Here is a 23,965-nt window from a genome sequence, read left to right as displayed (position 1 = left end):
CAGGCCAGCCTCGGGCCCGAGGCCGCACTGGGAGGTGCATGGACGGCCCCAGCTCTGCTGTTCCTAGCCTTGGTTTCCATAGCTGTAAGTGTCTGGGGAGCGGAGCGTGCTCTTTGAGACCCTCCCTTGTGAGGATGACAGGCCCGGCACATAGTAGGCCCTCAAACATCCCTCGTGTCCCCCGTGGCCGCTCACCTCTCACCTCTGTAGGTCAGTTCCCAAGACAGAAGAGGCCAGTGGACCGAGTGGGAGGTTCACATGCCTGCACAGAGCACCATCTGGATGTCCATTAGCCTTCCAGCACCCCCAAGTCTTTAGAGAGTTCCTGAATGGCAGGGACCACCCCAGAGGCCTGGCCGTCTGTGTCCTCAGCCTCGGAGGTGAAAAGGCCCCTCTGGACACCAAGTATCTGCTGTTTATCAGTCATGCTGGGTTCTCTGCAAGCGCTGTCCTCACAGCCACCCGAGAGGGAGGTGTGACTGATTTGACAGGACACAGGATCCCCAGAGAGGCTGCTTGGCTCAGGAGCAGGAAGCTGAGGTTTGGACCATCTGTGGTGCTCAGAATGCCGGGAAGGCTCCAGGGAGCTGGGAGACATGAGGCCTGGGCCTTTGGGGCCACTGGGGCCCCGTCCCAGAATCTCCGAGGGAGCCTCAGGCGCCCAGAGAAACCTGTCTGACTGCTTCCCTGTCCCACCCAGTTTCCCAGTCCAATAGCCGGGTGCTGTGCCTCGCCTCGCCTCCGCAGCCTTTCCCAGGGGGCCCCAGTGGGGCAAGGGTGGGTCTGTGGGTCCCCAGAGGCTGCTGGAAGCCCTGAGTACCCTCCCTTGCCCTGGGAGTGCTGTGTCAGGGTGGCCAGGCGGTCAGGGGACTGAGCTGGGCTGGGTGGGAGAATCAAGTCCTTATGCCAGTCCAGGGTTCACACACAGCTGCCCCTGGGTATCCATCTTCGCATGGGTAGACCCTTTCTGGGCCTGGGGTCCTTCGGTAGTACCCCGCTCCCCTGCTGCCCGAAGCCAGCCCTCTGGGACCCTTGGGACTGTAGCGGGGGTTCGAGGAGATGGGCAGGGGTTGAAGCTGGGGGCAAAGCCATTGTGGGGATGCCCCACAGGGCCAGCTGACCTTCTGCCTCTCCTTCCTGTTCTTCGCAGCCACCATGGAGGTTATGAACCTGATTGAACAGCCCATCAAGGTGACCGAGTGGCAGCAGACATACACCTACGACTCAGGCATCCACTCAGGAGCCAATACCTGCGTGCCCTCCGTCAGCAGCAAGGGCATCATGGAGGAGGACGAGGCCTGTGGGCGCCAGTACACTCTCAAGAAGACCACCACCTACACACAGGGGGCGCCTCAGAACCAAGGTCAGGACCCCCAGGGGCCTCCCCTGGAGCACAAAGCCCTGCTGGGTCCTGTTCTTCACCCGCACAGTCTGAAGAGGGAGGTAGAGCTTGTGGTCTCCAGGGCCCACTGAGCCTGAGGAGGAGGCACGGTGACTCCAGGAGGGGCACAGGCCCCCCTTCCACGAGCGCTTAGCGTGGAGGGGAGGCACAGCACCTGCCCCAGGGTGTCGCCAGCCTCAAGAAGAAGCAGGGTCCGAGTCGGGCGTGGTGGCACACGCTTGTCATCCCAGCATTTGGGAGGCTGAGATAGGAGGATCACGGTTTGCAGACAGCCTCAGCTACTTAGTGAAGCCCTTTGCAACTAGTGAGACCCTGTTTCAAAATAAAGAATAAAAAATTTAAAAATGGGGTTGGTGTAGCTTGGAGAATGCCCCTGGATTCCACCCTCAGTACCACAAAAATAAATAAATAAATAAATAAATAAATAAATAAATAAATAAATAGAAGTAGGGTCCATGCCTGCTGTGACTATAGAAGTTTACTGAGAAAACATAGCTCCTGCCGGGTGAGGTAGCACACACTTGAAATCCCAGTACTTGGGCTGGCATGGTGGCGCACACTTATAATCCCAGCATTTGGGAGGCTGAGGCAGGAGGACTGCGCAGGTTCGAAGCCAGCCTCAGCTACTTAGTGAGGCCCTTTGCAACTCAGAGAGACCCTGTTTCAAAATAAAGAATAAAAAACAGGGCTGGGGTTGTTGCCTGGAGGTAGAATGTCCCTGGGTTCCATCCCCAATATTGCAAAAAAAAAAAAAAAAGAAATCCCAGTACTTAGCAGGCTGAGGCAGGAGGATTGCTGGTTCTCCACCAGCCTTAGCTACTTAGTGAGGCCCTCTGCAACTTAGTGAGACCATGTTTCAAAATGAAGAATAAAAAATATGGTTGGGGGTATAGCTTGGAGGTAGCATGCCCCTGGGTTCAATCCTCAGTACTGGCAAAAGAGAGGGGGAGGAGGGAGGAAGGGAGAGAGGGAGAGGGAGAGGGAGAGGGAGAGAGAGAGAAGAGAAGAGAAGAGAAGAGAAGAGAAGAGAGAGAAGAGAGAGAAGAGAGAGAGAATAAGAATGAATCACTCTTTCCCTCCAGGGAACCCAGGCTCTGTGAGAAGACACATTTCTCCAAGCGCACACTTGTCATCCCAGTATTTGGGAGGCTGAGACAGGAGGATCTGGGTTCCCACCCAGCTACTTAGTGAGGCATTCTGCAACTTAGCGAGACCCTATTTAAAAAATAAAGAATATAAAATAGGGCTGGGGTGTAGCTTTGAGGTAGGATGCCTCTGGGTTCAATCCCCAGTACTGCAAAAAAAAAAAAAAATAGAGCCTCATGTCTGATGGGAGAGACAGGGCTGCAACCCCAGGGAGCCCCTGGTCTGGCAGAGGCACAGTGCTCAAGCCTAGACGAGGCCAGCATGGGCTGACATGCAGACAGTCAAAGGCAGGGCGTGGAGTGCCTGACTCAGTTCTGGGGCCCAGTGTCACAAAGGGGGGTGTCCTGCCAGCCCAGGTGCCCCTTCCCTTCTAGGGAAGAACACGTGGACCCTAGACTCCTAACCCACAGGTACCTCCAGGGCTCTGTAGCTGACCAGCAGGGTGAGTTGTGGGACCTGGGAATAGCACAGGGTGGCCTGTGGCTGGCCGGGCTCTGCAGTGCTCAGCCTCCGGGCCCTGGGCCTCCCCCTTGGACTCAGCAGAGGCTCGCCAGCTGGGCAGGGCACCCAGATAGGAAAGTCACGTAGCTGTCTTCTCTCCTACGATTAGAGAGTAAAAACTCTGGCCGCCCCTCCCCAGGGCCAGTTTCCAGGATGGGGGTTCCTAGGGTTCTAATTGTGGGATCCCCAGGCTTACCCAGGGGATGGAACCTGAGGAGGAAGCTGAAGTCTCCGCTGGGGCCAGTTCCTACTTTCTGAACGTCATGATCAAGGCTCCTCTGATCTGCTGTGTGATCCTGGGTGGCTTTGCCTGTCTGTGTGGTAGGAAGTTGCTGCTTTTTCTTTTCTTTTCTTTTTTTTTTGGTGGTACTGGGGTTCCTGGAAACCCCTCTACCTCCGGGCTATACTCCCAGACCTATTTTATATTTTTATTTGGAAACAGGGTCTTTTAAGCCAGCGAGGCTGGCTTCAAACCTGCGCGATCCTCCTGTCTCTGCCTCCCAAGCGCGGGGATTACAAGCGTGCGCCATTACACCTGGCTAGGAAGTTGCTACTTTGAGGGTGTTCAGGGTGTAGTTAGAAGGATGGGATTTGAGGTTGTCTAATCCCATCCTCTCCCTGATAGTTAAGGGAAGAGAAGAGAGTCTGACTGCCACTCACTGCCTGATGACCTCTGTGTCCAGCTTTCTCATTTGTAAGATGGAGATAGAACATACTTGCCTGGTAGGGTTATTGTTAGGATTGGATGAGAAAAATAAACCGGGCATGGTGGTGCACACCTGTAATCCCAGGACTGGGGAGCTGGGACAGGAGGATCACAGATCTGAAGCCAGAACCCGCAATTTAGCAAGACCCTTAGCAACATAGTGAGGCCCTGGTTTTGTTGTTGTTGTTGTTTGTTTGTTTTTTTGTGTGTTACTGGGGGTGGAGCCCAGGGGCTTTTCTACCTCCGGGATATACTCCCAGACCTATTTTATACTTTATTTGGAAACAGGGTCTCACTAAGTTGCTGAGAGCCTTACTAAGTAGCTGAGGCTGGCTTTGAACCTGTGCGATGCTCCTGTCTCAGCCTCCCAAGCACTGGATTACAAGTGTGTGCCACCACGCCTGGCTTTTAGTGAGGTCCTGTTTCTAAACAAAAAATAAAGGCTGGGCACAGTGGCACATGCCTGTAATCCCAATACTTGAGAGACTAAGACAGGAGAATTGCAGGTTGGAGGATAGCCTTAGCAAGTAGTGATCAACCTAGCATGACCCTGTTTCTCCTTCCATTCTTCCTTCCCTCCCTACCTCCCTCCCTTCCTTCTTTCCTTTCTTCCTTTTTTTTTTTTTTTTTTTTTTTTTTGCGGTACTCAGGATGAAACCCAAAGGCATTCTACCTCCAAGCTACACCCCCAGCCCTATTTTTTATTTTTTTATTCTTTATTTTGAAACAAGGTCTCACTGCGTTGCAAAAGGTCTCACTAAGTAGCTGAGGCTGTCCATGAACTGCGATCCTCCTGTCTCAGCCTCCCGAATGCTGGGATTACAAGCATGCGCCACCACGCCCGGCTCCAGTAGTAAATATCTTTTTTTTTTTTTTTCAATATTGAGGATAGAACCCAGAGACATTCTACCTCTGAGCTACACCCCAAACCCCATTTTATATTCTTTATTTTGAAACAGAGTCTCACTAAGTTGCAGAGGGCCTCACTAAGTAGCTGAGGCTGACTGCAAACCTGCAATCCTCCTGTCTCAGCCTCCCAAATGTTGGGATTACAAGTGTGTGCCACCACGTCCGGCGGCAGTAGCTATTCTTAATAGTAATTACTGCTCACATGTCCATGATGCTAGGTGCCAGGCCCATGAGTCCTTTCTTTTTAGAGCAGTTCACAATTATGATCTCATGTAATTGTTCTAAGAATTCTCTGTACTGGACAGAGCAGGTGGGGCTCCATTTTACAGATGAGGAAACTTGAGGTAATTAGTGGTGACTCCCCTCCCCCCAGGTCCCTGGTTAGGGGCAGAACTGCAAGTGGTACTCTGGGGCTTTGGTCAGGGCAGGCAGCATCCCAGAGGACCGAGGTGGTTGTCAACACGGCCTTCCCTGCTCCCCAGGGTGCCCCCAAACTCCTCCTAAAACTCAGTATCTGCCCCCTTGGTTCCCAGGTGACCTGGAATACCAGATGTCCACGACGGCCAGAGCCAAGCGGGTGCGGGAGGCCATGTGCCCAGGTGTGACGGGCGAGGACAGCTCGCTGCTGCTGGCCACCCAGGTGGAGGGACAGACCACCAACCTGCAGCGCCTGGCGGAGCCGTCCCAGCTGCTCAAGTCTGCCATTGTGCACCTCATCAACTACCAGGACGACGCCGAGCTGGCCACCCGGGCCCTGCCCGAGCTCACCAAGCTGCTCAATGATGAGGATCCGGTCCGTGGGGGCCTGGCGGGGAGTGGGCAGCCAGGCAGATGCCCCCAGGGGAGGGAGGCCCTGCCCCGGAGTCTCTGACTTGAGTCTCTGGAAGGGTGCCCTGTCCCCTCCTTCCCTTGGTGGCAGTGGGGCCTGGCCCATCCGCTCACATTCCTCCACTCTTCTCTGCCCTCCAGGTGGTGGTGACCAAGGCAGCCATGATCGTGAACCAGCTGTCAAAGAAGGAGGCCTCACGACGGGCCCTGATGGGCTCGCCCCAGCTGGTGGCGGCCGTGGTGCGCACCATGCAGAACACCAGCGACCTGGACACGGCCCGCTGCACCACCAGCATCCTGCACAACCTCTCCCACCACCGCGAGGGGCTGCTGGCCATCTTCAAGTCGGGCGGCATCCCTGCCCTGGTCCGCATGCTCAGGTGCTCAGCCCCGCTCGGCCCTGGCTCCCTCGCTCGGGCTCCCCCCTCCCTTGCCTTGGTGCCGTGGTGCCGGGTGCAGGAGCAGGCCATCCTGGTGCTCCATTGCTCACGGCTTAGCAGGGGAGACAGGCGTATAAACAGCAGGCTGGTTATTAGGATGCAGTGTAGGCTGTGGCAGAAGAGTGCCTGGCATTGCCCAGGCGCAGGGGCTTGACTGCCGAGTGGAGTCTGGCCACTGTTGACGAAGGCAGCAGTATTCCAGGCAGAGGGGACGGCATGTGTGTGGCCCCTTGTGACCTTTCTCTTTCCTGACCTTGTGCTCACAGTGATTGGCTGCATCACTGGTCCCTATACCAGGCTGGGAGCTGCCTGAGGGTGGAGGTGTTGGGTTTACTCTCCTCTTAGCCTTTTGCAGGGCCTCGCTAGCATGTGGCTTTCCACATGGCAGTTACCCAGCAGGGATAGGTGTTAGGGGACCTACTGTGTGCTTAGCAACAGGCAGAGGCTGAGAAGCAGCAGTGGTCCCAGTGGGCGAGGAGAGAGTGCTGGGTGCTCTGTACCTAAGCGTGGGTGTGGTGGCGCGTGCCTGTGGTCCTAATACTTGGGAGGCTAAGACAAGGGGATAGAAGGTTTTGAGGCCAGTAGATGGTAATTTAGTAAGACTCAGTTTCAAAATATAATATAAAATAGGGCTGTGAGTGTAGCTCAGAGGTAGAATGCCCCTGGATTCAATCTCTAGTAACAACAACAGTAACAAGATAGAACAGGGCAGTGGGGTTTGATTGATTGATTGATTGAGAGTGTGGGGGGGTTGCTGGGAGTTGAACCCAGGGCCTTGTGCATGCCAGAGACATGAGATTGGTACGGGGGTGGAACCCAGAGGCTTTTTACCTCCGGGCTATACTCTCAGACCTATTTTCTATTTTATTTGGAAACAGGGTCTCACTAAGTTGCTGAGAGCCTCACTAAGTAGCCGAGGCTGGCTTTGAACCCGTGCGATCCTCCTGTCTCAGCCTCCCAAGCGCGGGGATTACGAGTGTGCACCACCACGCCCGGCTGAGACATGAGATTTTAGCAAAGGGAATATTTCCATGGGGGTGTTGGTACGGGGCAGGCTAGAGAAGGCGGGGGCCCTTCCCTAGGAAGGTGGGGGTGCGCGGGGCCGAGCACCACTTCGACTGGGCCCTGGGACCTGACTCACGCCAGCCCCCGCTGCCCTCTAGCTCCCCTGTGGAGTCGGTCCTGTTCTACGCCATCACCACGCTGCACAACCTGCTGCTCTACCAGGAGGGCGCCAAGATGGCGGTGCGCCTGGCGGACGGGCTGCAGAAGATGGTGCCCCTGCTCAACAAGAACAACCCAAAGTTCCTGGCCATCACCACCGACTGCCTGCAGCTCCTGGCCTACGGCAACCAGGAGAGCAAGGTGCGTGCTCCCCAAGCCGCCATACCGTCGACGTTGCCCACCGTCCCCTAGATAATGCGTCCATGTGCGTACAGATAAACGTGTTTTGTCCTCTTTCTGAATTCCTCAGAGTTCTTATTTTGAGGATAAGAGAAGCACCTTTTTTTTTTTTTTTTTTAACAGTACTGGAGATGGAACCCAGGGTCATTCTATCTCCAAGCTACAACCATAGCCCTATTTTTTTTTTTTAATTCTTTATTTTGAAACAGAGTCTCACTGAGTTGTGAAGGGCCTCACTAAGTAGCCGAGGCTGCCCTCAGACCTTGATCCTCCTGTCTGAGCTTCCCAAATGCTGGGATTACAAGCGTGTGCCACCATGCCCAGCTTAGATAAGCAAATTCTGCTGGGCTTCTTTTCAGAAGATGTTTTAAGAGCTTATTCATAAATAAGTATACCTAGTCATCATCATAACAATATGTGACTTAGCATCTATCTTCTACTCTTTTTTATGAGTGGGTGGTACTCGGGTTTGAATCCAGGGCCTCACGCATGCTAAGGCAAGTGCTGTGTACTGAGCTATATCCCCAGCCTCTCTTTTTTTTTGCAGTAATGGAGATCCAACCTAGGAGTGGGTGCTCCAGAGCTGAGCTACATCCTCAGCTCCACCCCTTTTGAGTCAGGGTCTCACTAAGTTTCCCAGGCTGGCCTCCAGCTTGGGATCCTTTGGTCTCAACCTCCAGAGTAGCTGAGATGCAGACATACGTCACTGCACCTGGCTACATAGTGTGTGTGTGTGTGTGTGTGTGTGTGTGTGTGTGTGTGTGTGTGTGGTACTGGGGACATTTTACCTCTGAGCTACACCCCCAGCCTGATTTTTTATCCTTTATTTTGAAATAGGATCTCACTGAGTTGCAGAGGACCTCACTAAGTAGCTGAGGCTGTCCTCGAACCGCAATCCTCCTGTCTCAGCCTCCCAAATGCTGGGATTACAAGCGTGCGCCACCATGCCTGGCTATTATTATTTTTTCTTCATTTTGAAACAGAGTCTCACTAAATTGTGGAGGGCCTCACTAAGTAGCTGAGGCTGGCCATGAACCGCGATCTTCATGTCTCAGCCTCCCAAGTACTAGGATTGCAAGTGTTTGCCACCATACCAGTTTACATGGTGATCTTAGACATTAAACCCAGGGCTACTTTACCTCCGACTATACCCCTAGCCACTACTTTTTTTTTTTTTTAAATTTTGAAACAGGGTCATGCTAAACAGATGAGAATTTCACTGATTTGCTAAGGCTGGTCTCAAACCTTCAATCCTCTAGTCTCAGCCTCCCAAGTACTGGGATTATAATCTTCTCAAAATCATCCTCTTTAGTGACAACATTTCTTTCTTTCTTTTTTTTTTTTTTTTTGGTGGTACTGGGTTTCCTGGAAACCCTTCTACCTCCGGGCTACACTCCCAGACCTATTTTTATACTTTTTTATTTGGAAACAGGGTCTCTAAAGCCAGCGAGACTGGCTTTGAACCTGCGCGATCCTCCGGTCTCCTCCTCCCAAGCGTGGGGATTACAAGCGTGCGCCACCACGCCTGGCATGACAGATAACATTTCAATAAGTGAGGGCCCCAGACTTTCTTCTATGGAGAGCATTTAGCATTTAGATTGGTACCAATTTTCCTTCCTTATAAACAATACGCTAATGAATATCATTGGACATATGAGTTTTCCCAGAGTGGAAGAAAAATAAATTTTTTTATTACCAGTTAAAGGACTTCAATTCCCCTAAGCTTTTACCCAGATGGTGCAATTTCCATCAGTACCAATGGCTGTGGGTCCAGTTTTGCCACATCCTTGCCAGCATTGGGTTTTCATCTTTTTTCCCCAATACTGCCTCATATGGTAGTCACAAAAGCTATCCAGGTTTTAGTGGAAGCTCAGTCTTGACAACTCTGTCACCTTGCCCCCCCACTCTGCCTGCTGGATTTTCTGCCTCATATTCCCTCCCTCCACCCACCATTCCAGCTGATCATCCTGGCCAACGGAGGACCCCAGGCGCTGGTGCAGATCATGCGTAACTACAGCTACGAGAAGCTGCTCTGGACCACCAGCCGCGTGCTCAAGGTGCTGTCCGTGTGTCCCAGCAACAAGCCTGCCATCGTGGAGGCCGGTGAGTTGGGTGGCCTGGAGGGTGGCCTGCGTGGCTGGGCGGGGGCGAGGCTGAGCTTGGTCAGCCGAGCTCGCCTGGGGCTGACCTCAGACCCCCGTCCCCGCCCCAGGTGGGATGCAGGCCCTGGGCAAGCACTTGACAAGCAACAGCCCCCGCCTGGTGCAGAACTGCCTCTGGACGCTGCGCAACCTCTCGGACGTGGCCACCAAGCAGGTGAGGGAGGAGGCCGGCCCCGTGCCCAGGTGTCCCCCTTCAGGTTCTGGGGGAGGGCCCTCGGGCTTCTGGACCCTCTCTTGTAGCTGAGGCTGGAAAGGCCCTGAAGACCCTCATCCCTTTAGCCAGGGGCTTCAAACCTCTTTGGGATTCAGGAATGGAAGGGGTAGGGGGCTGACATCTTTGAGCTGGGTTCCAGTGGCAGCAAAGGGCTGGTTTCGACCCTGTTCAGGGAGCAGGAGTGTGCAGAAGGGACTATTGGGGCCGTTTCCCCCCAGCCCCTCTTTCTAAGGCTGCCATTCCTAAGAGCCGCCCATGGCCACGCTGCTGCGTGCGCCTCTGCCTGTGCTGGCGCCTCGCTTCCTTGCTTGGCTCTTGAGGGCATGAGCTCACTTAACCCTTTCAGTTAACCTGCAACTGGACATGCAGTGCGTTCCCCCTGTGGGTTAGATGAAGAAACACAGGCTCAGGGAGCTAAGGAACGGCCATAAAGTCACAGCTAGGAAACGGCAAAGCTGAGATTGGAACCTGGGATTGTCTTTCTCCAAAGATCCGGGTCTTTCTATCCCACCATAGGCCTACAGGACTCTGTCTGGGAGAAGTGAGACTTCTGAGTTAGGGATTTTTTTTTTCTTTTCTGAAAGTAGATCAGGCTTGGGGACTTCTGGAGGTCTGTGGGGTGGGAGGAGTGGTGAAGGCTCAGAAAAATGAGAAGCATGTAACAGTGGGTCCCTGACCACCGAAGCCTGCACTTCCCTGGCAATCTCCTCCTGGCTCAGAGGCCTCCCATTGCCCAGGCATGGCTCTGCCTGCATGTGAGGGCCCAGGGTCGGGAGGATGGGGTAGAAGAAGGAGCATATTGCTTGGAGATGAGCCTGAGTTTAGATCTCATCTGTGGCTGTGGAACTGTGGGTCGCTCCCCAGCCTCAAGCCTTATGCCCTCACTAGCTCCAAGGGCTAGCAACCGCTCTCCTAGGGTGTCAGTGGGTCACGGGGATGAAAATTCCCAGGCACACACGGGCAGGGCTGACCCTGTTAGGCCATCGGCTCCCCTGGGACCAGCCGGGAGGACTGGCTGGAACTGGCGTCCCCTTCACTCTCCCCGCCGCCCCTCTTCCTCCAGGAGGGTCTAGAGAGCGTGCTGAAGATCCTGGTGAACCAGCTGAGCGTGGATGATGTCAACGTGCTCACCTGTGCCACGGGCACCCTCTCCAACCTCACCTGCAACAACAGCAAGAACAAAACGCTGGTGACACAGAACAGCGGCGTCGAGGCACTCATCCACGCCATCCTGCGCGCCGGCGACAAGGACGACATCACTGAGCCCGCCGTGTGCGCCCTGCGCCACCTCACCAGCCGCCACCCCGAGGCTGAGATGGCCCAGAACTCCGTGCGCCTCAACTACGGCATCCCAGCCATTGTGAAACTGCTCAACCAGCCCAACCAGTGGCCCCTGGTCAAGGTACAAGTCGGCTGCCCTGGGTCGGGCAGGAGGGGCTCCTGGCACATGATTAGGCACCGTGTCCATCCAGGCAGCATGCTGTCACAAAGAGTCCTAACTAGCCGGGTGTGGTGACATACGCTTATAATCCCAGTACTTGGGAGGCTGAGACAGGAGGATCCAGGTTCAAAGCCAGCCTCGACAACAATTCAAAGCCAGCTCAACACAATTTAGTGAGATCTTATTTTAAAAAATAAATAAATAAAATAAAATAAAGAATAAAAAGTGGGGCTGGGTGTGGCACACACTTGCAATCCTACCATTTGGGAGGTTGAGATAGGAGGATAGAGGTTTTCGGACAGCCTCGGGTATTTAGTGAGGCCCTCTGCAACTCAGTGAGACCCTGTTTCAAAATAAAAATAAAGAAAATAGGGTTGTGGATATAGCTCAGAGGTAGAATGCCCCTGGGTTCAATTCCCAGCACTGAAAAAAAAAAAAAAAAGTCCTAACTACAGTGGTTTGACAGGGTCCAGTTTCTTTCTCTTGTGGAGCAGTCCAGAATTCCATGTTAGCTCTGCTCCAGAGACTTAGATCCTTTGTGTCCCATACCTGGGCCACCCACCAGAGCTGAGCTTTCTGAGTCCAGTATGTACGAGAGTAGCTGGGCATCTCATTATACTGCACGTACTGATGCAGTGACCCTGGGGTGGTGCCCGTGTTTCTTACATGCCCCCCGGTGAACCTGCTGGTCCATAGAGCACATTGCTTATGAGAGACGGTCTAGCTGGGCGTGGTGGCGCACACTTGCAATCCCAGCATTCGGGAGGCTGAGACTGGAGGATCGCGGTTCGCAGACAGCCTCAGCTACTTAGTGAGGCCCTCTGCAACTCAGTGAGACCCGGTTTCAAAATAAAGAATAAAAAATAGGGCAGGGGGTGTAAGTCAAATGCCCCTGGGTTCCATCCCCAGACCTGCAAAAAAAAAGAAAGAAAGAAAGAAAAAGAGAGAGAGAGAGAGAGAGAGAGAGAGAGAGAGAGAGAGAGAAAGAAAGAGGGTCTGGATGCTCTCACATGGGTGGTTGGACCACATCATCGCCACAGGTGTGTTCTAACCCTGGAGAAGTGGAGAGGAGAGCTCAGGGCCACGAGAAAGTGGGACACATTGCTTTGGCTCACACCCCAGAACCTGGCCACTTGGCTTCACTGAGGTGCAAGGAAGTTAGGAAATGTTATTAACAGCCAGATGGCTGGCTCAGGAGGGGGTACCGCAATGATGGAGGGAAGGGAGCATTGTAGGGGACGCTCAGTCCCTGCTACAGGGAGTCAGAAATGTGAGCCCTGCCAGGTATGGTGATGCAAGCCGGCCATCCCAGGACTTGGAAGGCTAAGAGAGGAGCCTGGCGTGGTGGGGCACGTTTGTAATCCCAGCATTGGGGAGGCTGAGACCGGAGGATCGTGGTTCGCGGACAACCTCAGCTACTTAGGCCCTCTGAAACTCAGTGAGACCCTGTTTCAAAATAAAGAATAAAAAACAGGACAGAGGGTATATAGCTCAGAGGTCGAATGCCCCTGGGTTCCATCCCCAGACCCACACACACACAAAAGAAGATAAAGATAAAAAGCCTGGGGGTATAGCTCAGAGATAGAATGCACCTGGATTCAATCCCCAGTATCAGAAAAAAAAAAAAAAAGAAAAGAAAGGAAGAAAAGAAATGTGAGGCTGGGCGTGGTGGCGCACCCTTGTAATCCCAGCATTCGGGAGGCTGAGACAGGAGGATCGTGGCTCGTGGACAGCCTCAGCTACTTAGTGAGGCCCTTTGCAACTCAGTGAGACCCTGTCTCAAAATAATAAAAAATCGGTCTGGGGTGTAGCTTGGAGTTAGAATGCCCCTGGGTTCCATTCCCAGCACCACAAAAAAAAAAAAAAAAAAAAAAAAAGGAAAGGAGCCGAAGGCAAGGTGGAAGCTGTTTCCGAGAGTGAGGGCCTGCCACACACTGGGGTTTTATCAACACAGGAACCAGCTGGCAGTGGCTTTCACTGGCTAAATTTTTAGTCAATTTTAATAGTATAGATAAGAATGACTCTAAGTGATTATATGCAGTGAATTTAAAAAATAATCTACCATGAGGGGGAAAATGAGCGTGAGTAGCCCCTCCCTGGTGCCTGGTCCCTGCTGGGGACCTGGGGTGGGTGTGAGGCCGCGTTGGCACCCTCACCTAGCAGCTACGTGACACGTGACCCGAGACCTGGGCCTGTCGTCCACCCTGTGTTCACATCTTCACCTCTCCCCTGATCTTCAGCCGCGCCCTCCTGGGACGACAGAGGGCTTGGCCGGGCCCCGAGGGGCTCTGGGAGGACAGAGTCGCTCCTGTGAGTCAGGGTCTCTGGGGAAGGGACCGCATCCCAGAGCTGCCCTGTTGAGGCACAGTAAGAGTGTCATGACTCGAACACCTTGGGGTGAACAAGAACCATGACTTCCTGATCATCAGGCCTTAGGAACTATCAGAAAAGCAAGCCAGCCCAGGAAGTCTGTAGATGGGTAACAGAGGTCTGGTCTTGGTGGCTGGTGGGATGTTCTGGAATAAGGTATCCTTTTAGCAGGGGCTGTTACAGAGAGACACGAGGACTCACAGGTCCTGTGGAATAAAAAACATGGGCTGGGAGAGGTCTCGTCCTCTGGAGATCTTCCAGTGTGTCTGTGTCTAGTCTGGGGGCAGAAGAGATGATGGGGGAGGAGATGCCTGAAACTGGGACACCGGGATCCTCCTGACGTCCAAGCAACGCCCCTGATTGCTGCTTCTTTTCTTGCCAGGCAACCATCGGCCTGATCAGGAACCTGGCCCTGTGCCCGGCCAACCACGCCCCCCTGCAGGAGGCGGCCGTCATTCCCCGCCTCGTCCAGCTGCTGGTCAAGGCCCACCAGGACGCCCAGCGCCACGTGGCTGCGGGCACACAGCAGCCCTACACGGTACGCGAGCCGGGGGACACCTGGGACAGCCCCCTGGACGGGGAGGGGTGACCCAGGACCAGTGATGTCTGCCAGGGTGTCATCGTGAGGAAGGGTCGTGGCCCTGCCCACGGGCCACCTGTCCTCACGCTGCATGCCGCGTCTCATGCAGGACGGCGTGAGGATGGAGGAGATCGTGGAGGGCTGCACCGGAGCCCTGCACATCCTGGCCCGGGATCCCATGAATCGCATGGAGATCTTCCGGCTCAACACCATCCCCCTGTTTGTGCAGGTGAGCATGGGGCAGGTGGGCAGGGAGCTCCCCTTGTCCACCCTGCCAAGAGGGCAGGATTGGGGGTCCGATAAAAGTAAGCTTGTAATCCCAGCATTTGGGAGGCTGAGACAGGAGGATCACGGTTTGCAGACAGCCTCAGCTACTTAGTGAGGCCCTTTGCAACTTAGTGAGACCCTGTTTTAAAATAAAGAATAAAAAATAAGGCTGGGGGTGTAGCTCGGAGGTAGAATGCCCCTGGGTTCCATCCCTAGTACCGCGAAAAAAAAAAAAAAGTTGTGCGAGGCCCAGGCCAGGCACCGAGGGTCCTCGTGGAGAGAAGAGATGGCCACACCATGAAGGGACTACCTGGCCAGGGCCTGGTTGAGGTGGTTTTCCAAGCTCAGGAATAAGGGAGGCACACACATGAAAAAAAAAAATGCTGTTCTGGACACCTGTAATCCCAGTATTTAGGAAGTTGAGATGGGAAGATCTGCAATGTAGTGAGACCTTGTTTCAAAATAAAACATAAAATAAGGGCTGGGGGAATAGCTCAGAGGTAGAATGCCCCTGGGTTCAATCCCCAGTAAAATACACACACACACACACACACACACACACACACACACACACACACACGATAAGTCTAGCATGGTGATGCACACCTATAATCTTAGTACTTGGGAAGCTGAGACAAAAGGATCGAAGGTTCACAACCAGCCTCGGTAAGTCATTAGTACTAGATCACAGTACTTAGAGGTAGGCAGAGGCGGCCAAGTTACTCCCAGGTGGCTCATAAACAAACAGTGCTCAGCCCCGGGAGTTTAAAGAAATGAAACTTTCCCTCCAGTGAGAGCCCATTTTCCACTACTAAATTGGCGAAGGGCAGTCATCAGGCGCGCCCTGGCAGGATGATTTGGTGAAAGCAGCAGCTTCATCCCTCGCTGGTGGGAAGAGACATCTGGAAGGCAGTTTGCGATATGTGGAGAGTCTTAGAAATAGATCCTTTGACCAAGTAATTTAAATCTAAGACTCTCTCCTTATGAAATAACTTAACTTAATTTGAAGTAATGGATGAAAGTTCATGTACAGAGATAACAGTTGTAATGTTTTTTATTTTTTTTTGCGAGTCTGGGGATGGAACCCAGGGGCATTCAACTTCCAACCTACACCCCCTGTCCTATTTTTTTTTTTTTTTTTTTTTGGTGGTACTGGGGGTGGAACCCAGAAGCTTTTTACCTCTGAGCTATACTCCTAGACCTATTTTATATTTTATTTGGAAACAGGGTCTCACTAAGTTGCTGAGAGCTTCACTAAGTAGCTGAGGCTGGCTTCAAACCTGCGCGATCCTCCGGTCTCAGCCTCCCAAGCGCGGGGATTACAAGCGTGCGCCACCACGCCTGGCTTATGTCCTATTTTTTTATTCTTTATTTTATTTAGGGTCTCACTAAGTTGCGGAGGGCCTCACTAAGTAGCTGAGGCTGTCTGCAGACTGCCATCCTCCGGTCTCAGCCTCCCGAATGCTGGGATTACAAGCATGCGCCACCACGCCCGGCTACAGCTGTAATGTTATTTACAATAATTGAACTGCACTTGGGAAGGGTGTTGTACGTTTATAATGCCAGCAGCTCAGGGGGCTGAAGCAGGAGGATCATAAATTTGAGACCACCTGGGTAACTTAGCAAGACCCTGTCTCAAAATAAAGAATAAAAGCCAGGCATAGTGGTGCGTGCTTATAATCCTAGTACTTGGGAGGCTGAGACAGGAGGATCACAGTTTCACAGCCACCCTCAGCAACAGAGTGAGGCCCTCTGCAACTTAGTGAGATTCTGTTCCAAAATAAAAAAAAATAACCAGGCGTGGTGGTGCACGCTTGTAATCCCAGCATTTGGGAGGCTGAGACAGGAGGATTGCAGTTTGTGGCCAGCCTCGGCTACTTAGCAAGGCCCTTTGCAACTCAATGAGACCCTGTTTCAAAATAAAGAATAAAAGATAGGGCTGGGGGTGTAACTCGGAGGTAGAATGTCCCTGTGTTCCATCCCCAGTTCTACACACACACACACACACACACACACACACACACACACACACAGAGAGAGAGAGAGAGAGAAAATAATAATAAAATAAAATAATAAAAGATCTAAGTGTGTAGCTTGGAGGTAGAATGTCCCTGGGTTCCATCCCAAGTATCATACACAAACAAAAATAATAAAATAAAAGGGTTAGATGTGTAGCTCAGAGGTAGATTGCCCCTGGATTCAATCCCTAGTACCAAAACCAAAACCAAAAACCTATATATAGTATATAACAATTGGTTTGTGATAAAAATACAGTGGGAACATGCTAGTGTGTTAACAGAGGCTGTGTCTGGCTGGGGAATTAGGGCTGGCTTGCTTTCTTTCCTTTTTATCCCGGTTTCTTATGCTTTCGTGGGCTTGCCACATTTCCCGGTGTGAGCTGGCGCTGAGCCAGGGCGGGCAGGGCTGTGGCTGTGCTGCCTGACTGCCCGGCCCTGAGCGCTCCCTCCCCACGCCCGTCTCCAGCTCCTGTACTCCTCCGTGGAGAACATCCAGCGTGTGGCCGCTGGGGTGCTGTGCGAGCTGGCCCAGGACAAGGAGGCGGCTGATGCCATCGACGCCGAGGGAGCCTCGGCCCCTCTCATGGAGCTGCTGCACTGCCGTAACGAGGGCACGGGTGAGGGGCTGCGCTGGGCCTGGGTGGGGGGGGCTGAGTGGGGAGGCAGCCCTGACCCGGCCTCACCGTCCTCTCTGCTCAGCCACCTACGCCGCCGCCGTCCTCTTCCGAATCTCCGAGGACAAGAATCCAGATTACCGCAAGCGCGTGTCGGTGGAACTCACCAACTCTCTCTTCAAGCACGACCCCGCTGCCTGGGAGGCCGTGAGTACCCTGCTTTGGAAGGCAGGGTTGTGCAAGCTGGTTACCGCACCAGGACAGGGCTCTGGGGGAGGCTCCTACCGCACTGTTGACTTCAGGTCTTTGCAACTGGCTCATCTGTGACATCCCTAGCAAGCGGAGTTACTAGTTTGAATCCTGTATCTGTTTTTTTTTTTTTTTTTTTGCATGGTGCTGGGGCCTCGAGCTTATTAGTTAAATGTGTTACCACTGAACTACATTCTGAACCCTACCACATATCTGCTCTGTGTGTGTGTGTGTGTGTGTGTGTGTGTGTGTGTGTGTGTGTTTTACTGAGAATTGAACCCAGGGACATTGTACCTGTGAGCTACAGCCCCAGCCCCTTTTATTTTTTTGTGGTACTGAAGATTGAACCTCACTCAGTTAGTGAGACCCCCACCGTGGAGAGGCACCCAAGGACACGTGTCCATCAGCCCTCCTCTCTGAGGGGTCCCCGCTCTGCCCTGGCCCTTTTGTGGCAGCGTTTCCCTGCCCCAGCTGAGAGCAGCCCGGAGTGCGCATTTTCAAACCTTTTCAGTGTTTCTCTCTCCTTCCCCAGGCCCAGAGCATGATCCCCATCAACGAGCCCTATGCCGATGGTAGGTGCCCAGAGCTCTCAGGATCCCGCAGAGGCTGGGAGAGGGGGGACTGCGTGTAATCCAGGTTCCCTGGAGTGAGGACTTGGGGAGGGGCCGGGCCCTGGAGGTGGGCAAGGGTAGAGGAGTGGCTGAGGGCTACCCCAGCCGCCCCCTGTGGGGCGGCCTGCAGACTCCTGGACAAGCCCCCTTCTCATCCCCAGACATGGACGCCACCTACCGCCCCATGTACTCCAGTGACGTGCCCCTCGATCCCCTGGACATGCACATGGACATGGACGGGGACTACCCCATCGACACCTACAGCGACGGCCTCAGGCCCCCCTACCCCACGGCCGACCACATGCTGGCCTAGCTCCGCCCAGCACGGCCTCAGCCTGGCCCCCCTGCCTTGCTCGAGGGCTGCTGCGGAGGCACCTGCTACTCCCCGGCTCACAAACCTCCTTTGACGGAGGCTTTCCCATTCCTCTGCTGAAACCCTGGCTCCTCTTGGGGGGAGGAGCACGGGAGCCCTTTGCTGCTGAGCTGCTCCAAGTGTGGAGGTCTCTGGCCTGCCTCCTGGGACCTTTGCTTGGGGCGGGGGTTCCTGCTCCTCCTTTTAAGGAAAGACACAAGCCCTTCTGGGGTGGTGGGTGGGCGAACCAGGGGGACAGTGAGTCCCTTGTCAGCGCCCTTGACAGATGCATTTTCTGCTCCGGTGCAGGTGATGGGTGATGGAAAAGTGCCTAAGCCTGGGCAGCCACTTCCTGCTGGGCTCTGCCCGCGGGCGCCTCCATGGGACTGCGTTCTGTTCCTCCTGCTTTTCTGTCCTGAGCTGTGGATCTAGGGTCCGACACCCCGTGACCCTGTGGCCCTGGCCACTAAAACTTTAGACTCAGCCGCTACCTGCTGTGCCCCTCAGCCCCCCACCCCACCCCGGCCTTCCTGTCTCCAGCTCCCTGGGCCCCATGCGGCTTGGGCTTCTCCTCTGGGTCTGATTTTCCCACTGATCCCACTGACCCAACTGCTCTGAGCGCCCTCAGTCTCCCGGACCCAGGTTCAAGGCCACAACCCCTGAAATCCAAAGCTTCTCTCTAAAGTCCAGGAACTTCCAGGGGAGACAGGCTGGAGATGTGGAGAGCGAGTCCCCTGCTCCAGGAGCCATCCGCCTCTCTCCCTGGGATACCGAATTGGCTTTGGGCCCTCCTGGGAGCTTGGGGACAGCTCCTCCCACCTGCCCCCCATTCCCCCAGCTGACCCCCAGAAGTGCTCTTGCAGACCCCTCTGGTGTGCGGTGAGGGGCTTTCTCTTCCTCTTCCTGTCTCAGACCCCCCCACCAGCCCTTGCACAGGGGGGTAGAGGATGGTGGGGGATCCCAGCGGAGAGTTTTAATATTATCGCTTTATGTTTTTGGTTATTGGTGTTTTTGTATAGACCAAAGCAAAGAAAATAAAAATAACACACCGATCCAATGGAGGCCGTTTAGAGGTGTGGTGTAGGGGTGGGGGACAGGGGCTCCCTGACCCTGGTGTCCTCGTGGCTGTTCTGGGGGTGGGGGCAGGGCGGGGGGAGTCAGGGAGAAAGGAATTTTAGAGGCACTGAAGTCAATTTAACCCCATACACAGTTAGAGGGCAGAGGCTTGGAACTTGAGGAGGCCTGGACCAGGGAAGAGGTGGCTGGGTGAGTCCTCCCTTCAGGGACACGAGGCCTGTCTGCCTTTCTTTCTTTCTTTCTTTCTTTCTTTCTTTCTTTCTTTCTGGTCTGGGGGTGGAACCCAGGGGCATCTGACCTCCGAGCTACACCTCTGTCCTATATTTTATTCTTTATTTCGAAACCGGGTCTCACTGAGTCGCAGAGGGCCTCACTATATAGCTGAGGCTGTCCACGAACCACGATCCTCTGGTCTCAGCCTCCCAAATGCTGGGATTACAAGCATGCGCCACTACGCCTGGCTTCTTTCTTCTTTTTTGGTACTGGAGATTAAACCCAGTTGTATTCTACCTCAGCCCTATTTTATTTTTCATTTGAAAATAGGTCTTGCTAAGTTGCTGAGTCTGGCCTCTATTCAGTCTGTAGTCCTGGTCTCCAATCTGCGATTCTCCTGTCTCAGGCTTCCAAATGCTAGGATTACAAGCTTGCACCACCATGGCCGGCTTCCAGCTCTATTTTATTTTGAGACAAGGTCTCAGTTGCTGAGGCTGGCCACTAACCTGCGATCCTCCTGCCTTAGCCTCCCGGGTTCTAGGATCACCAGTGTGTAGCACTATGCCGGCTCAGGCCTGATGGCTCGGCAGCTCCTCGCGAGCCTCAGGTTCTGGGCCTGTGCTGTTCCTGCCCAGCCTAACAGACACGTGTGGACATCGCCTTTGCTTAGTGGCCCCCGGCTTGCGCTCCAGGCCTCTTCCTGGTCTGCAGCGCATCTGCCCAGCCCCTGACACCTCCACACTATCCCTCTGCGGCCGTGTCCCCGGCCACCACAGCGCCAGCCAGCGCCTCCCAGGCTGTCCGCCCCCTCAATCTTTGCTCGTGCCGTCCCCTGCCTGGACTGTCTCCCCCATCACACCTGGCCCTGGAAACACCCTGAGCCCCTCCATGCTCTGCGAGAGCTGGGCACAGCTGTCACTTCAGCCATCACGTTGATTGACGTGTTAGTTTATGTGACCCTTCCCCACCCTCTTGCTCTCTGAGATGGGCAGGTCTTGATGCACCTGAAAAAACCCGAGGACACGCGCCCCTGGGTGGCAGGCCTGATGCCCGCCCTTGCAGCTCCCGGGAGCTCAGGCCACGGCCGGCTCGTCCGCAGAGGATCCCGGGCACGGAGCCTGATCAGGAGGCGGCCGTATGGTCTCTGCAAGAGACGGTGACTCACCGAGCAGAGTCCTGCTGGGTGCGGGAGCGAGGGGCAGGGTCAGAGATCCAAGGAGGTCGTTTAGTCATGTTCTTATCTGTACTCTGTGTTCAGGGCCTTGGCTGAAAATACCCAAATGGGGTAATTTGAGAGGATTTGGCGAAGGAACAGTTCACAGAGACGGGGCAGATACGGGAGCAGGCGGGAGGAGGGCAGCACTCTGGGTTAACGACAGGGATGAGGCTCCCAATGAGGGCACCTGAGACCTCCCTACCCCCTTCTGGTGCCTGAAGCCGGCCAAACCCAGGCAGAAACCAGAGGGCCCACTTGTGTGGTCTCCAGCCACCCATGCAGGGCGGAGAGAAGGTCTAGAGAGGCCAACAAGATACCAGCAGACTGTCACCCTCATCTTCACAGAAGAGGACTCTCAGCCTCAAGCCTCCTAACAGACCGAGAGGATGAGGGAGAGGAGGTGGCCTCAGAAAGGAGAATCAGTCGCAACTGAGCTTCCCCGAGGCTCAGCTTCCTGGCATTCTGGCCAAAACAGGAAAACTTAAGGTAAATTAATATCACTGGTACGAATTGTCCAAGTTTCACCAAAAAGCCATCTGAGCCCTGCAGTCCTGGGAAAAAGTCACTTTACTAACCTGAACCTGTTTCCTCAAAATGAGCACAGGAGCCGGGCATGGTGGCACAGGCCTGTAATCCTAGTACGTGGGAGGCTGAAACAGGAGGATCACAGGTGTGAGGCCAGCCTTGGCAACCTAGTGAGACCTTGTTTCAAAACAAAAAATAAATAAATAAAAGAGCTGGAGATGTAGCTCGGAGGTAGAATTGTCCTTGGGTTTTATCCCAGTCCAAAAAAAAACCCACAAAACGGAAACAGAGCTGGCTCAAGGGCATGCGCACACCCCTGAGTTTGGTCCCCAGCGCCACAGATATGTGCACGTACACACACAGGAGTGTGCCCACTCGGCCCACCAAACAAGAGGGTGGAATAGGGATTCCAGTAGGAAGAATGGGAAAGGGCAAAACCATCTCACAGAAATGTGATGTGCTTTTGATCCAGTTGGGGGGGGGGCTGAGCACAGGGGTGCACACTTGCTATCCTAGTACTTGGGAGGCTGAGATAGGAGGACCGCAGGTTAGAGGCCAACCTCAGCAACTTAGCGAGACCCTGACTCAAAATTAAAAAAAAAAAAGGGCTGGGGGTGTAGTTCAGAGGTAGAAAGCCCCTGGACTCAATTGAATTCCCAGTACAAAAAAAAGGCCAGACGGGGAAATGGGTAGGTCGGGCGGTAGGCAGCTTGCTGGAACAGCTACAGCCAAGAAGCAGGAAACCTGATCCTGTGGGTCTACGAGGCGGTCTCTCTCCATCACCTGCGACCACCATCATCCCTACATTAATTTTTCTTTTTTTTCAGTGCTGGGGATTGAATCCAGGGGCATTTCAGCTCTGAGCTACATGGCATGGTGGCGCACACATGTAATTCCAGTACTTGGGAGGCTGAGAAGGGAGGATCAGAGGTTCCAGAACCTCAGCAGCTTAGTGAGGTTCTTATCAATTTGGTGAGATCCTGTTTCTAAATAAAAAAGAAAATAGAACTAGGGTGTAGCTTGGAGGTGGAAGGCTTCTGGTTTCAATCCTCAGCACCATGCACAAAATATTTTACAGTGTTGTCGGTAAGCAACATTCCAGAAAACATGACTTGACTTAAAAGATGATAATCAACAAGATAAAGTAACTATGTAGGAAACAGATGGAATTCTAAATCCCGTACTTTGACCTAACAAAGTCTGTTCCTATATAGAAAACAGGAAATTTGGCTATATCCAGGACATGGGAGAAAGCTTTGAAAAATCCATCAACTCTCAAGTTCACAATAAATGACTAATATAACAAAGCCTGGGTTGACAACTCAGAATACAGTCTTAGTGTAATAGGGGTTCCAGAGAAACTGAAACAATAATATACATATATATATATATATATACAAATACACACATGTAACCAGGTTTTCTTGTATGTATGGTAGTGAGGATTGAACCCAAGGACATTTTACCTCTGAGGTACACTCCCAGCCCTATTTTATTTTTTATTTGGTGGTACTGGGGGTGGAACCCAGGGTCTTTTCTACCTCTGGGCTATACTCACAGATGTTTTTTTATACTTTATTTGGAAACAGGGTCTCACTAAGTTGCTGAGGGCCTCACTAAATAGCTGAGGCTGGCTTCGAACCTGTGTGATCCTCCTGTCTCAGCCTCCCAAGCGCAGGGATTACAAGTGTGTGCCACTACGTCCAGCTCTATTTTTTTTTTTTTTTTTAAATTTTGAAACAACGTCTCACTAGGTTGCAGAGGGCCTTACAGAGTTTCTAAGGCTGGCGGTAAAACTTCCATCCTCCTGTTTCGGCCTCCCAAGTCCTGGGATTACAAGCATGCGCCACCACGCCTAATTGGTGAGATCCTGTTTCTAAATAAAAAAGAAAACAGAACTAGGGTGTAGCTTGGAGGTAGAAGGCTTCTGGTTTCAATCCTCAGCACCATGCACAAAATATTTTACAGTGTTGTCGGTAAGCAACATTCCAGAAAACACGAGCGTATTAGGAGCAACTGGCTCGTTTGTTACGAGGCACTGTTCATGGAGGTTGAAAAGCCAGAGGCCCAGGAAACACTAGCGTCATGCGTCCAAGTCCAAAGGCCTGAGAACTGGGAGGGCCGGCGGTGCGATCCGAGTCTGGGGGTAGCAGATGTGATGAAATGTCCCAGCTCAGGCGGGGAGGCGGGAGAAGGGCACGCCTCTCCTGATCCTGCCTCTGGTTCTCTTTAGGCCCTGTTGGAAGGCGCCCACCCCCTTGGGCAGAACAATTCCCTGAATGTTAATCTCTTTCTGAAACACCCCCAAATAATGTTTAATCTAGGCCCCCTGTGGTCAGTCAACTGGACACAAAAAATTGACTGCATCTGCCATCTGCTGATAGAAGTATAGGGAGTCAGCCGGGCACGGTGGTGCACACTTATAATCCCAGTACTTGGAAGGCTGAGACAGGAGGATTGCAGGTTCGAGGACACCCTCAGCAAGTACTGAGACTCATCAACCTAGTGAGAGCCTGTTTCAAAATAAAGAATAAAAAATAGGACTGGAGGTATAGCTCAGAGGTAGAATGCCTGAGTTCACTCCCCCATACCGAAAAAAAAAAAAAAAATTAGAGGAAGCTAGATGTGGTGGCACATGCCTATAATCCCAGTAGTTAGAGAGGCTGAGACAGGAGGATCACAGGTCCAATGTCAGCCTCAGAAACTTGGAGAGTCTCCCA

General features: G+C 53.3%; 1 protein-coding gene across 1 annotated transcript; it reads left to right on the top strand.

The window, feature by feature from the left end:
- Positions 1–1,152: 1,152 nt before the first annotated feature.
- JUP (junction plakoglobin) lies at positions 1,153–18,175 on the top strand (the record flags this gene model as incomplete). Its single annotated transcript, XM_080712837.1, has 13 exons — positions 1,153–1,363; positions 5,198–5,457; positions 5,634–5,872; positions 7,096–7,297; positions 9,295–9,439; positions 9,549–9,652; positions 10,776–11,114; positions 13,906–14,061; positions 14,213–14,332; positions 16,855–17,005; positions 17,088–17,209; positions 17,784–17,823; positions 18,024–18,175. The coding sequence occupies exons 1-13, from the start codon at positions 1,156–1,158 to the stop codon at positions 18,173–18,175; spliced, it is 2,238 nt and encodes a 745-aa protein (XP_080568963.1). The 5' UTR covers positions 1,153–1,155.
- Positions 18,176–23,965: the final 5,790 nt, after the last annotated feature.

This window comes from Muscardinus avellanarius (assembly GCF_963383645.1).
Source record: "Muscardinus avellanarius genome assembly, chromosome: 16".
Taxonomy (NCBI): Eukaryota; Metazoa; Chordata; class Mammalia; order Rodentia; family Gliridae; genus Muscardinus; species Muscardinus avellanarius.
Note: the sequence above shows the minus strand (reverse complement) of the source record. Positions and strands in the feature narration are given on the sequence as shown.